We start from the raw sequence: 16769 nt of genomic DNA on the forward strand, positions 1-16769 counted from the left end.
TCTAGGCTGAGCCAAGCATATTTTTTTATTTTCTGGTCCAAAATAGCTCCTGTTAGAATTGTAACAAAATATCTACAGTCAATCATAAGCAGGAAAAGAGAATAGAGAAGAGAGAAAATCAGCTGTTTCTTGCAGAAACAGAGCACGCAATGTGCTGGTAGACACCTGTTTCCAAAATATTTAATTATGGCACAGTTTGGGACTGCCTGATGTCTAATTATACACTAACTACAGACACTGATGGTCCAGGACTGGATCCAATTCAGTGGAAAAAATCTACCTTGCTTACCATGTTTTCTTCATAGAAGAAATGGAATAGCAATTAACAGCATGTGAGCCCAGGTACCTGATGGCTTTTTCTGATGTAGCAGTGTAGTGCTTGTTGGGGAGAAGCCTGATTCTGAGGTGGATGTGTGAGCGTCTTTATTTAAGTTTAGGAAGACAAAACATAATGATGGTGATTTTTATAAGAAAAAAATTCTGGTTCTCCTATTGGTGAATTTGGCTCATTAGGACAAGAGATCCCCAGTCCTGAATGAAAGCTGTCAGTACTATCACTTCTGCAGATGCACACAGAGCAATGCTCAGTTTTGTAATCATACAGTGCAGGACAAACTTCTTAAGTGGATGAGACAATACATTAAAAAACAGGTGAGTATTCTGTTCAGTTTGACAGCCATAGGTTATGTTTAAATATTTAGGAAATACTTCATCGCATAGTAAGTAGAATAAAGTATCACTGCCACACCAACTTATTAAGCTTTAGTCTCAAAAACACTTGTGAGAGAAGTGTCTATGATAAGGTGCAGAGATTTATGTGCATAGTTATTCTGTAGTCTAGTATTATGCTGTTCACATCTGTATGGAGTAATTAGGCACAAAACATAGCCAATGTATCCTGAATATACCTAACATTATCTGGCTGAGCTGGTGATGATTCTTTACCTGCCTGGGTTGCAGATTGAAAGTCTGCTCAACCTTCTGGCTTAGTTACTGATTAAGAAGATGATAATCTGTCTTGTTTTGTTTCAGGAGGGTACTTCTGGCTTGTACTGGACATTTATAGGCTTCTCTCATTTGAGAAAAATACTGGTAGGATTTTAAGGACTTAAATAGCACATAAATATGCAAAAGAAGTATTTAGGGAGGTTTTTAATACTTTGCCGGTTACTCAGAACAGTTACTTGCTTTAAAGACAAGAAATCTTGCTATTCTTCAGGTAGCTGTGTGGAGATGAATGTGAATGGAGAAAAAATGGAAAATGTGTGCCATTTAAAGACACCTTCCAGAAGACATAAACAACTAGTGGTTATTTTTTTGTGTGAAATCCAGGGCAATGATATTAGAAAGCTAAGAGGAGCTTTTGAACATCTGCACTATTCTCCAGGTCAGGGTAACATGACTGAGACCCTTTAATGTGCAGTCCTGACTAGGAACATCATAATAGAAGCTCTTGCAGCAGAAATATACAGCTTTTATCTTACATAGAAAAGTGAGTTATCTGAGAGTCAGGAGAGGATAAATTAGCCCTGTATTTTCGGCCCTTGCGAAAAGGCTGTGATATAATATGTGATTATGATTCCTGGCACCTCGAGTTCAGATTTACTCAATGATTTATGGCCTTCCTAGTCTCTATGAAACGAACTGGTAAGATGACTGGGATCAGAAGTTCCAGATGCCTCTCTACACTTGCTATATGGCTTTGACTCCAGCTCTGTAGTATTCTCCTTTGTGAAGTCACTTCTGATAACGTCGGGTTCGTTAGCCCTATGCTAAATGAGGGCAGAATATCTCCTGGTGAGTAGTTCTGAATCACAATAGCCTACATGAAATGGTTTTCATTTCACTAGATAATGAATAGTTTTACTCTCTCCTTCCACATGTTTCAGTATGTGAAGATTCATCGCAACACACAGCTTGCCTGGGTTTTCTTAATTGAAGAACATCCCATGCAAAAAGTCATTTAGGACTGTAACAGATGCATTGCTTTATTTAGGCAAAAGCAGTCTTGTTATCTGTCACTTTGTGGCTGATGTGAAAGCTCTGAATGGAGCATTGGCATTATCTGTTTGACAATGATTTGATGCAATGCTACACTGTGCTATAAATTAGTGTCAAGAAGCAAAATGCTAATGATAGAGGCCCCTCTATGCACTGGTGACTTAAATAGCATGTTTCTTTAAAATTCAACAGTGACTCACTCTCTTTTTATAAAACCCCTCTGAGTTATTTAAATAATGCCATGAAGTTCTAGTGCATATTTCCTTTGATTCTGAATACTTTGGTGTTTACTTGAATAACTTTCAAAACATTCTTTTGCGCATTATTACTGAGTAATACCTTGAAACCTGGTTCTTTGTGTAACCAGAATTTTTTTCAAAGTAATATTTGATTATCAAGTAAAATGGTGGAACTCTGCTCATTTTCTACACTAAATGGAATTGAAACTAACAGTGGTTTTCTGTACTTTCTTGGAGATTATACCAGACCTAGGTGAAGTCCTGAGCACCATTTTAAATGTACTCATCATCTTTTAGGACTCTCTTTCATGTAATCAAATTCGTATTGACTAGAGAGAATTTCCTAGGATTAATGGAATAATTTTGCTCTTGGATGCCTAGACCCTTCAGGCACACACTGACTGAGCACTACTAAACTCAGTGGCACCATCACAGCTTAATTGGCTGGGGATTCAGACACATATATCAGGAGGATCTTTGCTCCAGTTTTGTACATTGATGAACACTGCTGAAGACATATAAGTTTTTCTCCAAGTTTCAAATGCAAAGTTCAAGTTCTTTGTATCCAGGGAAATATGTCAATGTATCGGCTTTCTACTGCCATTTTCATCCCTACACACACATACTGGGCACTCTCAAAGCTCTTTTGGATTGAAGTAATTCCCAAGACAGTGCTATTGAAAAAGAAGTCTTTGTTGTTGAAGATCTATTATATTCTGCTAATATCTCCCTACTGCAGATATTATCTACACACTGAGGGATGTAAAGAAATGAAAAGAGAGTCCTCAAAAAGAAGAAAATGCATCTTGTCATTTAGGATATTTAATAATGGGGTACTCTTTGCTTTTCAGAACAAAACAAAGATTTTAGAAGAATGTCTTTCCAAACCAGACCTGAACAGATGACAAAAAAATTCCTTCCCAAGCCCGAGATCTTTTTGTCATCTATAACTTCATCTTATTGTGTAAAAAGGTTGCAAGGTGGCAAATGAGTTCTGCAGCAAAAGGGAGGGAAAATAATAATGGTGTCAGTGAAGAGTGCCTTCTAGTGAAGACATATTCTGAATAATGACTCTTTTAACAGTCCCAAAAGTTGCTACAGGGCTTCTAATTCAAATACCTCAGGTCATTTATATATAGAGACAAAAGTTGCAGAAAAGGATATTTCAGTAACCATCATTTAATCTGAAAAATGATTTATTATTTGAAAATATCATCCTACTCTGCACCTGGAAAGGAACTGGAAAAAAACATTGTCATTAACTGATCATAAGTATAAAATATCTTGTAATAAACTGGTCATTTTTGTACCACTTGAAGGTCTCTGAAAGAAAATCATTAGTAATATTCTGACAGAAAAAAATCACTTTGGCATAACATATCCTGCAGGTATTACTAATAAAGTCCTCCCTCAGGTCTAAATTGTGTTTCACATATAAATGGAAGTAAAAATTGTCCTTGTTCTATGCCAAGTGCAGTTATGAACAATGACATGTCTGGAAATATTCAAATTATCAATCCTGAAATCCATGTGTGTTTCAGTAAGGAGAAAAATCTAGCTACATGTCACTTCCAGACTAGACATGCATAGCTGAGGAATGACAAAATTGCTTCTTTGCAGTTTCATATCGACAGAATTTTTTTAATGCCAGCAGTTAAATAACCTAAATTATTCTCATAGCACCCATACCAAAAGTGAAAGGATCAAAGGATGAAAACCAACCACAGGGCAATGTGCACACCTACAGGTTCTGTTTATAGAGCAGGGCAGTTTTCACTCCAGAGCTCTCCTTTCTCTTTAGTGTTCACTTAAGATAATTTTTATACATTGAACGTACAAGTTGTCTTCACGATTGCTGAATTCAAATAATACATTAGGAAGAAACAAAGAAATATCTTGTAAGGGAGTATCTGTTCAATGGCAGGAAGGGTAGACAGAGAAGCTGAATTGGTTAGCATTAGGAGGATGCTTACAGAAAAAGGTAAGGAAGACAAGATAGGTGAGGACAAAAAGAAAGAAATTAGGAAAAGATAGTATAAGAAAGGAAAATCAAGGGAACAGGAGATAAAAGGTGTAACAGAAGAGTCATACAAAACAAATCCTTAGATGCCTTAGAGTGGCTGCTCATGATGTGTCTTGTGTTTAACACACCACCTCGATTATGGAACTCTAGCAGCAAGCCGGTTTTACTGCTGTCACTAGAGGCAAGATACAGACGCTAGGAAGTTCATTTAGGGGAAAAAGATTGTAAATGGGTGCATTCAGGACAAGACAATGAGTTGTATTTCTTATTCTCTTGAGTTTTTTTACTCCTACAGTCTTGTTTTTCTCCCTAGATTCATGCACAGTTGTCACAGCCAGTGCTTCCAACTTTGTTTTCCCATTTCTTTTCAACAGTTTTTGCACAGCATTTTGACTAAATGAAACCCAAAACTTGCAGATGTGGGACAGAGGACTCACTCCACTCCCAGTGCAGAGGTAGAGGAAGTTAGCACACTTCCCTTTGTCTTTCCACTATTAGTAATTCTCAGAAGATCACAATTACCTCCCCACACTCCCATATTAGAAAACTTTACCTAAGTGTTTCACCAGATGATCCCCTTCTTTTCCACAGGTTCACCAGGCTGCTGGAGCGGCTGGCGGCTGAAGATGACTTTCCATCTCCTACGTGCATGCGGACTACCGTCGATGTGGTGAACGCACTGCGCACATTCCTCTCTGGCTTAGCGAGGATGATGTAGACCTTGGGCACAAACATACAGCCAAGGGCCACCGTGGCACTCAGACTCACTGAGAAACACATGGTGATTATCTTGTAGTTGCTTCCAAAATATATTGGCACAAAAGCCAGCCAAATGATGCAGGTGGTGTACATGGTGAAGGCAATATATTTTGCTTCGTTGAAATTAGCTGGGACATTTCTTGTCTTAAATGCGTAAAAGGTGCAGCTCAAAATTAATAACCCATTATATCCAAGGGGAGTCACAACACCCAAGTTGGTGGTGTTACAAATCAGGTAGACCTCTCGGATGCTTGGGTAATCATGCATTATATCTGGTGGCTCCATTATAAAGAGAGCAACTATGATGCCTAATTGTATACATATCAAGATAAATGCAATAACCAGCTGGGCGCAGGCACTCATGAACCTAGGTTTCTTTGTACAGATTTTCTTCTTGCTTCCAGCCAGGATTCTTGCAATGCGGTTGGTTTTAGTTACTAGAGCAGAATAACTCATAGCTGGCGATAGGCCGATGCCAATACGCTGAAGGTAACAGTAAATCTGTTGAGGTTTTGCAATCAGACAGAAAGTGCACAAGTAACCCAAGCAGATGCCGGCCAAAATGATGTAGCAAAGTTCTCGGCTGGATGATTTGACCACTGGAGTATCACGGTACATTATGAACACAATTGTAACAAACAGTGTGGCCAACAGACCCAGGCATGCAAAAACAACAGCTGCAATTGGTTCAGGATCGCCCCATCTGAGATACTGGACTGGGATGAGGTCACAACCTGCAGAAAAAGAAAAACAGAAAGGTAAACTGAAGTATGTAGATGTGAGATTCGTTAATGATAGTTAGAGGTTTTCCTGGTATTTCTCTTTTTTGTTTTTCAGGAAGCTGCCATGGTGTGGAGTATAGGCTCAGATTGTGTTAAAATAATGTCAATATAATGGCATAATAAATACATTTCAATGACAGCTTATTTCAGTAATACACTTTATCTGGAATAGAACATGATGACCAAGCTGATTAAGATGTCACATCTCACAGTGCAAATTTGCCTTTTAAATTCTATGGAATATAGGAATTTATGAACAAATTTCCATAGCAAGTTGCACAACCTCAGTATAAAGTGCTTCAGAGTTTTCTGCATACTATTTGCACTTAAAGGACTAGATGTCAATCCTACTAATTATACTGTACACTATGAAGGATACTGGTATTTGCTAAATGATTGTGGAGACAAATCTTGCAGATTCTAACTGTCAAAAAAAAGAGTGTTTCTCAGATTTGCTACCTTTTTTCTAATGACAATTTTCTAGAATTGGACTTGTAAGTAATAGGCAATTTGGAATGGCACACTGTACTCACTTCTTTTTTCTGCTACTCATCCTTCTGAAATTTCTGAAAAATTAAAACCTAATATAACTTGTGAAATAACATTGAAGTTAATAAATTAGCAACAAAGCTGAATTAGTCAGTGCAACCCATTTAAGGACACTTGTTTTTCAGTTTTGCATAGGTTTTAGTAAATCATTCTATGCATCTGGGTCATAGGAAGTCAAAAAGCCTTTTAATTCTACAGTGTACAGATCAATAGACAGGATTAAAAGCTGTCAGAAAACTTGTTGCTGGCATCCCTTCTTCTTCCCTCCTTTGTGTATGTACTGTCAAGGCTGGATAGATATTTCTGCTTTCTGGCAAGTCTATGATCTCTTCCAGGATTTCTGGGCAGACATAGTAGCTGTGTTGCTGACTACAGCCATAAGCCCATGATGGCATCCATCCTTGCATTTTATTTCCAAAAACTGAATCTCCTGTTCAGGTCCTTTGACCTTGCTTGTTTTCATGACTTTCACTCAAGATGCAGATGGCTTCTGTGTCCTGTGGCACCAGATTATACCAGTACCTACCAACAAAAGGTTTGTTCTCTACTTCCTGTCAGCAGGTGATATCCAGGTACTTCCTCGGAAGTAGGGCTTCAGTAAATGTAGCAGTTGTGCCAGAACAAAAATATCATAACAAAAAATGCACACACCCACACCTTTCTCTTAGGTTTTATTGTTGAGCAGACATCATATAGTATGGGATATCCCTTTGGTCAGTTTGGGTCAGCTGTCCTGGCTGTGCCCCCTCACAAGATCTTGTTTATCCCCAAGCGTACTGGTGAGGAAGGCATGTTGGAGAGACAGCCTGGAAAAATGACTGCTGCATTATCAACATCTCTAGCTACCAATGAAAATCACAGCACTGTGAGGGCTGCTATGGGGAAAATGAACTCCATCTCAGCTGGACACAATACAGTAATAAAAAAGGGGAGCACCTTGATATTCTGGAATCTGATATTCCTGAAAACAGTGAACATGCTGGCATTGTCAGCCAGGGCAGGACAGCAGGGAGTGGATGATGGAATGGAGAAAATGCAACTGAAAGCTTTTATTTCCCCTATACTTGTGTTCTTCTTAATTGCAAAATTTAAATTACTTCAAGATTTTGTATTTTTATAATCATGTTGCTGTCTTCTGGTTAGGTTATGCAGGAGAGTGTCATCCTGACTTGTGGCTTGTGACAAGCCACTTCACGCTGTGAAGATGAAGTACCAGGTGCTCACTTCTGTATTTTTTGCAGTGAGGGTAGTTAGGACTGTCTGCTGGATATGTGGATGCCAAGAAATTTCAATTCATTAGGCAACCTGAATTCCCAATTAATTGATGAGCAGGAGTAAATGTACATATCAGGACTATAATTTGGGAATTTCTACATGTGAGATTTATTGTATGTCTTTTCCTGTATTTTATGTGGAGTTTAGAGTTTTCCAAATCTGCCGCTAACATCCTTAGTGGTAAAATCATTTCATTAAACAGTATGGTATGATATTAGGGCTAGCTCCTTTCTTCTCCAAGTACTTTTGCATTCTGTATCTCTACAGAAATAATATTTTTGAAGATATGATACCTTCAATCAGGTGGCAAAAGCACAAGGCAGATACTTCTGTGTTCTTGAAGAGAGTGGAAAAATCAGTACGGCTGTGGTCAATGAGTCTTTCACATTAGTGCAGTTAAAGTATACAAATTTGCAGTCACTTTAGTGTAAGAGAATTGGGCTTCTTACTGAATACAGATTAATTTGCCATCCATACTTGCCTGCTTTTATGTGAAAAGCTTTCTCTTGCATTAATAAGATTATTACCACACCTAAATGTAAGAAAGACATTAGATTTTCATGAAACATTCTCACTGCATTAGTTAATGATACCGTTTTAACCCTTGCTGGTTTTATGGGTTTACTTATTCAGTATTCACTGTGAGGGAGACACTGTATTTCTTTCTGACATTTTCAAGTTTCAAGTAGCACATTAATCACATCATAAAAAAGTCAGCATTTTACACAAGTGAAAGTATTAAAAAAAGGTGAAAACAGGAAGGAATATTTTTTATGTGTTTTGTGCAGATATCCCATTGTGGGTTCTTCCCAGGAAGTTTTATAAGTAAGCGACCTCTAAAGCTATTTCTGATTTTAGCAAGATTTAACTAATATTTTGTGAAAACAAATAGTTTCTGGCTGCTAACACTGCTACATATTCTTGATAGGAGATTTGAGGAGAAAAGGTCTTTGTCTGGCAGCTGGCCTTTACATGCAGACAATGATATAGGGGCTAAATTTTGCCTCATTTCTAACATTGTAGCAGAGGTGAATCATAACCTAGTGTTTCTCATTAGTTTCAGACTATTTCATGCCTTCCTTGCTTTATTACTCTTTTTACATTCTCTTGATGAAATACCTGAGAAAAGAGTTGAAAACTTGTAGTATTTTTCCCATCACTGAGTATACTTTACAAGGAGATTGCTAAACTTTGCAATGCTTTATCCCTCAATTAAGATTTAAAGACTGGATCATCTTCATGAAACAATGATTGGTGAAGTTTTCATATAATAATTTTGCAGGTAATGGTTTCTGACAATGCCACTTTTCAGAGAAGGACAGCTAGATCAAGTAAAAGAAAGACGGGAAAACAACACTGTGACTCTTCTTAGATTGATGACCAGGACTATACCAAGACAAAAGCTGAAAAATGGTACCACAAAAAGAACTCATTCCTGTCAATGGCCATGACAATGTCCCATAGCCTATGTCTTACACTTTATCAACGTTTCCAAGCACCTGGAAAATTTTCTCTCCTAGCTGGCTCAGAAACAGGTAGAACAAAGCCAGCAGTCTTGTCCTATGGTGCCCACAGTGTGCTGAGGCACTAAGGTGGTCTTCGGCTTGTGGAAAGGCTGTTTGGACCCAGTCCACTTTGGAGCAGGTGTCGAGTTGTTCTGTGCTCAGGGGTACCTGGAGCTCCAGTAAAATTGGCATAAAACTGTTCTGCTGGCCAGAAAGATAGCCAGTGTGGAGCAAGACACCAGATACACATGTGAATATTAAGATGAGCAGATAGAAAAAATCAGAATTCTATTTAACATGCTAGGGAAAGATTTTCTTGGAAGGACCACCAAAAATCACCAAGAAAATACAGATCAGGATGTCTAAGAATCTTCTGAGAAAAAAAGTAGTTTCTGATATTTTGGAAAAGCCCCTAGCTACTTCATGGATGTACTAAATTTTGCCATGAACAAGGAGAAGAAATGCCCTTGGAGGCCTGAACACTGCCATAGGTCAATTAGTAGGTCTATTACTATACTGTCCTCTTTCTCTAGAGGCAAATTTGTCCCTTATTTCTGATCTTTCATATTGCTTTAAAATTAGTTCATCTGGGAGAAGCGTTTACAGAGATAAAGCACTGTATTATAGACTATACTTTCTGTGGATTTGTATTTGTCTTAGCACTGTTTTAATTTGTTACAGCCTTGACACCTAGAAGATGCCTTCAGCATCCATAAAAATGCTCAGCTTAGTACTGATAAATCCCTTCCGTGGTAACTAATGTAAAATACATAACTAAACTATTTTCAAAGGTAAACTTGACAGAATAGGATTGGGAATAGGATTGACTCTGAAAAGTGAAGGTAATTCAACAAATTCTCTTAAGTTAACATCATGAGCTAAAGCTCACTGAATCTGCGCATGGAGACTAAAACTGGCAGAAAATTGCTGTTGGTTTAATAAGTTCTAAATATTTTTCATTTGGATTTGGCATTCTGGTCAGCAAGTTTGACCTGTTAAAATAGATTTGGTTTTCTTGGTAATTTTTCAGACATCCTTCCAAGGTTATCAGAAGTCGAAACTTCAAGGTTGAAAAGCAAACAACAACCCAGCCACATTTTCGTAATGAATGTGTCTTCATATGGTATTTAACACTCATTATTCAAAGTATATTTATGTTATGAAATGAAATATTTTATATTAATGCTTCTAAATTTTTCTCTCATTATAATCCCAAAAGATGGGAGAGGGATATCTTGATTAGTTACTTAGGCTTCCACATATATGGAAAGCTGAGATGCAAAAAATGTCAGCATTGGAATAAAAATCTGCATAAAGCTGATGGGGTAGCTTATATAATTTTTTTTTTTCAGCCCCAACATTATCCAAACAGAGGATTTCACTCTCCAGAGTCCTAGGGGACATATCAGGCCCCTGACCTTCACATGGAATCTGTACCATCTGAAGGGAGAGAAGACATTAACATGTGAGAACTTTGCTCTGGTGCTGTGGTAAATTACTGTAGCCACCAGTCTTTTGCCCTACTCTGATGGGACCTTTTGAACTTGCAACAATAGCAGGGCATGTAGAGATGTTTTCTTATCTGGTGCAGCTCCCAGACTGGCATTTTACTGAAACTATCAGCAAAAGTGGCTTTGCACAGGCAACGGAGGCAGCTGATGACTGGGCATGTGTGTATTCTGCTGCCTCTGCAGGGCAGGATTTGCATTTGGTCACATCTTAAACCATGAAAGCTAGAGCACCTGCAGCTCAGGGGCTTGAGTCCCCAGTAACTGGAATATATGGATTTAGCTGTGCATTGCAGTAAGAGGCAAGGCCATGAATCTTAGAATAGTACATTAAAGTTACTTTGTGACCATATGGGAAATTATTCCTTAATTACTCAAGTGTGCAGAATGATGGGAGCAACTGATGAATTACAACAATCAGGTCTATCGTTATGCCAGCTCTACTGTTTGATTTAAGTTTCACTAAAAAGTGCTGGCTCTCTTTGTTGTAAATGTTTGGTTCCAAATGCAAACTTTCCATAACATAAGGCACAATTACAAGTGGATCCTTCTGTCTTTGTTGGTGAGTTCCCTGTCATCCAGCTAGGGAGTCTCCAAGTGCAGCTTGTTGAGCTCAGCAATATTGAGTGAAACTCACTTGAGACTGAAGTGCTGTGTGGCTCACACTGGACTGGAAGCTGAAGTTCATACCCTATCTGAAACAAGCAATTGAGGGAAGAAAAGTGTGCAAACCAGAACCAAGGGAGCAGAAAATGAGATCCTGGTCATAATCTTCAGTGCCACCTGAAGCCTTAACTCCTCCACATACACCTTTTCCAAGAGGAATAGAGTGAAAGTGACTTATGGCAATGGTTACATTTCAATTGGAGTAAGAAAAAGGAAAGATAAATAAAGGGCACAGAAAACAGGACATTATCTCTGCTGATGTGCATTTATAACACTAGAAATAACTAGATGAAAATTGTGTTCTCCTACCGTCAGTCTCAATTATATCCTTTACAATTATGATCAAAAGCAAGATCCTAGTAATGTTTCAGCAGAAAAATCAATGTCAACACAGACTAAATTGTGTTTTGACCTACATCAGACAATTGCTGAAATCACCCATGGCTGACACATTTTTGCAAGAGGGAATACAAGGAAGCAGCCTGATGGGAGCAAACAGTTACCCTTTGAAAATATTTTGGGCAAGAGATTAATCACCTTTTGCTTGGGTGAGGGGCAGAATCTAGTCTTATGAGACAACTGAGGCTCACACTCTGCCACTCACATTTTTCAGTCCTTTCCATCCAAGGCTTTTTTGGATAATCCACCTCTTATCTGTCACTTCCAGATGGGCAGCAAAATCATGACACTGTTATCCTGGCTTTACTGTACTTCATTTGGTGAAAGCATTTTTGTAGCTATAGAAAAAAATACATATTTCTCATATATACTCTCACCCTTGAATGGCAAAGAAAACATTTCAAGAGGTGTAAATAGTTAAGCTCCTATTTCCATGGGAATCCAATTAAGAAAATCAAACAGTCAACATATTTAGAATACATAGAGACTGAGAAAAATGTCAATACAACCTGAAAATAATCCAATTGTCACTGAAATTAATATAATCTAATTTTCTTGCCATTCCTGAGGTCACTAGACAAAACTTTGGTTTTAATATTGTTGAATGCTGTCCTTGAATGTCAGAAAGACAGAATAATTACTTCTTTCTCACCTCAAAGAGGTTTTTAAATGTTATTGGTAACTGAACCAAGATGTTACTACATACAGTGGAAAAGCTCTGAGACATTGAACAAAATTTATTTGGTCTTTCTAGAGCACCATTTTTGAATGCAGAAGGTCACATCCTCAGATTCTCCTAAAGCTTTTGAAAAATCAACATCAGCATTGGGCCATTAGCACTAAGTAAATCCCTCCACCTCTATCTAAACTTGCATGGCATCTATTTCTCTTCCACTTGATGTGAATTCTGTGAATCTTCTGCAAAGAAGAGCTTTGAGGAACAGTGGAGTGACTGGCATATACTTCTGGATTTAAAACACTGAGTTCCTCCTGCTGTTACTGAGTCCGTGGCTCAGCCATGCTGGCCACATGAATGTGTAAATTGGTGCTGTATTGTATGGATGCTCCCAACATAACACATGGGGACATAGAGGAGCTACAGCAGATTGGGAAGCATAACTTGATATTAAGCCAGGAGGAAGAAAATTTCTTCTGGTACATGTTGGGATAGTACATATAAATCTTAAGAAAAGGAAGCAACTTACTAGGTTTCTGTCCATGGAGGAGCCTGATCTCTGGGGAATTTTGCATGCAAAAGCAATCTGAAATTTGTGACAAAATAAAATATGGGCAGTTAACATTCTCTTTCTTGCCTCACCTTCACTTCTAGGTGGAGACATTTTCCAGTAACTGATTTAATCAAGAGAAACTCTTGTTCCCACTTACCTTTTCCACTACCTTTGGATTCTCTGTACCTTTCTGTACTTCAGCACTTCAATGTCTCTTTCTGTTCTGAGAATAACTTTGTTTTCCTAGACATATTGCATCCCTTCTGTCTTCCCCCCTACTGCATCTGAATTCTGATATTCCATAGGTGGCTGAAAAAGTGCATTAATCTATGTTCCTTTCTGTCAGTAACATCCCTGCCATTACATGTTTTATTTAGTGAACTTTGTGGCACAAAACTGATGCTGATCATTGAGCACAAGAAAGATGTAAGCAATGTTTTGTTATGTGAGTCAAATAAGTTTTTATCCAAGGTCAGATCTCTGGCAAACAGTGAGGCGCATCTCCATGTTGAAAGCCATTTCAGATGCGTGGCTGATAAATTTATAGGACTCTCATCTGAAGGTGATCATGCAGGGAAGACTTATTCTAATGAGATTTTGTATGTGTAGCCTTGTGGAGCTGACATTCCCTTGGAAATGGCTTTATCAAGCAGCAAAGAGACTTAGTATGCTGCAGTATCAGATGTAGGGACGTTTCAAGGAGATTGCTGCATACTTTAATAAACAGAAAGGAAATTTCCTTGCCAGATTATAAAATACACCAACCTCTCCTTACTTTTAATGCACATTTATTACTAAATCCTATGTTTTAAACAAGATTGAGAGGCAGTTTTTTTATAAACGCAAATGTTGGCACTAGTAATATGATCATTAAAAATACAGCTCATTATTTTGTATGGATAAGCTGGGAATAGATTTCTTAAAATCTCTTTGTGATACAAAGTTAAATAAGACAAGATCCAGCCATTATGCCAATAATCAGCTGGGTGGGGACTAGACAGCTCTGAAGTTGTGAGATGGGTGTTCTATAACTAGGAGGGCACGTTCCACCAGTTGTGCTCATGGAGGCCAAAAAGGGGGGGGAGTTTGGCTTCCAAATAGGGCCTGCCAAATTTGTGCCTGGCTGAGAAACAAATGTTAGATCTCCTGAGGAACATTGCTTGGCACTGATGTCAAGGGTTCCTTTGTGTACAGATTGATTTTGGTCCCCATAAAGGCATAAAATGCATGTCTGAAGCCAGACGAATGGTTTGCAAAATGTAATCTTGCAAACACAAAATGTTTGCTCATATAATGCATAAATCTGTTGGCTTAAGTAAAAATACAACTGATTTCCTTAAAAACAATCACTGATAGATGGAAAACCATTGACTTAACCTACAAAAGCTTTTGAGGAATCAACACATCCCACTTTTCCATTCTGAGGGGAAAGTGAGACTTTCAGAGGATGAACCATCCCACGAAACCACAACACCATGTCATGCTTGAACCATGGAAATTTGTACGTCCTGGGGAGCCAGCTCAAAGCACAAAGCCTGAGGGTCAACTTGGTGGCCTGGTCACTCCACTTTGCCTTACATATGGTACTTAGTGTCTAATTACACAAACGTCACCAAGCCAGTGGACAGTTCCTTCCCACCATTGTTTCTCTGGCTTCTCTGTTGACACTTAGAACAAATGCCCTCCTAACTGACTTGTAGTAGTTCCTTTTTTAGCTGATCTATGCTGGGTAAAACCTCAGGTGCTCACCTAAGCAAGGGCATGAGATGGGATCTACAATATCTCAGGCAAAATCCCTGGAGGCTGAAGAACTAAACAGTTGCACTAGTTGACCTTCAAGAACTGACCAGCCTGGTGCAGTAACCTGGTCCCTGCAACGTGGCCTTTGGAAGCTTCTGAGAAGTGTATCTCACACTGTAACCACACCCTCAATACTCTGCTTTTAGGGACACTTGCAACCTGTTCTCTTTTTCTCCCCTTCTCCATTCTCCTGGCACAAGAAATCTTTCCCTGAGAAAAGAAGACTTTGCTGGCTGGTTGCTGGTTGCCCAGGGAGGCAGAACTGGGGGAGCAGGGCTATGGGAGCATAGACGCAGCAGAACTTTAAAGTCCATTTTGCTGCTAGTCCAGTTTTCTCAGTTGAAAGGTGCTTTTCTAGGGGAAAGTGTCATTTTTGACATTTTCTGAAAAGTACTCCATTAGTTTAACAGTTAAATAATATTCTTGCAATAATTTGGTAGCCAAGCTCATTTATCACAGCAATGCAACAGTCCTTAAACAGGAAAGGATTAACTTTGTAAATAAAAATCTGCCTAGAGGCCAAGCCTTGCCTTACACTCTCCCACTTACATAAATTCATGCAGCAAACTGCATTTTCCTTTGTCTTCCCTCACACCTTTAAGTTTTTCCCCTCATCCACAGAAACTATATGCAAATCAGGTCTGTGACTTCTGGAAAAAAAAAAAAAAAAAAAAAACAAACCTGTCTTTTCTCCCTGTGTCTATACGAAGTCTGGCACAGTGAGAACATGATCCCTGAACAGTGTTTTGAAGTGGTTTGTGCTCTGAATGCTTGAATACTTGAATTCTGTTTCTTAGTCATAAAGAAGAGAGGCTGTGGGATACTATGTTGGAGTAATTTATCTCCAGAGAAGCTTAACTGGTATTCTGCAAGAGCACAGAGGTCTATGCCAAGGCAGGAGATAAATATCAGCTTCAGTTCAAATTTTAGCTTTATCCCCATGTTCCCTCTGACTAAAACCATCCTCATACTCACCTGTATGTGCCATTTGTTTCTTCAGCTCATTAGATGAGCGCTTTCATTGACAACACAAGCACAACCTCATCTCATTTACCTGTGAGGTCCTCGTTGGGCCAGGAGCCAAGCTGGCAGGCTTTGCATGTATATTCATCAGAGACATATTCATTTTCTTTACATGGAGTGCAGGTCCAACAGCAACTCACTTCTCCTTTACGGATCACCTAAGACAAAAATTGACATTTTCTTTTAGCAGCATAAACACACATTCATACTAACCCAATTGCTAATTCAATTTTTTTTTTTCTAATAGATTTTTTGAAATTTAATTATTCCTTTTCATTATATGTTTTCAAAGATAAAATGCAACAAAAGTTCTTAGTTCCCCCATCATGTAGGTACCAGAAGAAAGAATCTACCAATCCAAGAGAAGTATAAGTGGAGGTACAGAATGACAAAAAATATGGGGTTTTTACTTCTTAGAATTTGCAAAGCTCCATAGATGTCAATGTGCCTAAAGAAGTCAGTACATGATAGTGAAGACACATAATTCACTCTAGTGTGGTCCATACAGAGAAACATATCAACAGTAATATGTCCCTAAGTGTTAGCTACCCAAAGACTTTTGGGTGCTTATTTTTCATCCAATAGTGAGTGATTTATTAAAAACTGATTTTTCCAGACAGCAAACAGAATATGTATTTTTTCCAGAATTATTTAATTGCTGCATTTCTAATTACCATTTAAAGGTTAGAATCTTCTTCCATTCTAACATCTGACCTGATTACTCATTTAATAATTTACTATCAAATGTTATTGCATGCTTAGGATTGAAATGCAGATTTTTAAAGTTCCTTATATATCATCTCTGGGAACATCTGTGCTTCTTGTCAATATGACTTTCTTTTGAAAAAAGTGTTCCCAGTTTCTCTCCTCTTCCCAAACAGTTTACAAACAAATACTCCCAATTACAGTATAAGAAATAGATTGATTTTTTTTTTATCTTTTGCAATGATGAACTCAGAAAGTGTATTCAAAGCCAAATGTCTTTATTGCCTTTTTAATTAAAAAACCAAA

The 16769-nt window shown here is 38.3% G+C and overlaps 1 protein-coding gene across 3 annotated transcripts in view; it reads right to left on the reverse strand.

Moving 5' to 3' along the window:
• The window catches only part of GRM5 (glutamate metabotropic receptor 5), a 228831-nt gene that overhangs the window by 17554 nt on the left and 194508 nt on the right, over positions 1–16769 (reverse strand). For all 3 annotated transcript variants that reach the window (XM_053934655.1, XM_053934653.1, XM_053934652.1), the window contains exons 6-7: positions 15790–15916; positions 4817–5756 (exon numbers count right to left, since the gene is read on the reverse strand). In XM_053934655.1, coding sequence (XP_053790630.1) covers positions 4817–5756; positions 15790–15916 — 1067 coding nt within the window. The remainder of the gene's footprint in view (positions 1–4816; positions 5757–15789; positions 15917–16769) is intronic.

Source organism: Vidua chalybeata, chromosome 2 (genome assembly GCF_026979565.1).
Source record: "Vidua chalybeata isolate OUT-0048 chromosome 2, bVidCha1 merged haplotype, whole genome shotgun sequence".
NCBI classification, from domain to species: Eukaryota; Metazoa; Chordata; class Aves; order Passeriformes; family Viduidae; genus Vidua; species Vidua chalybeata.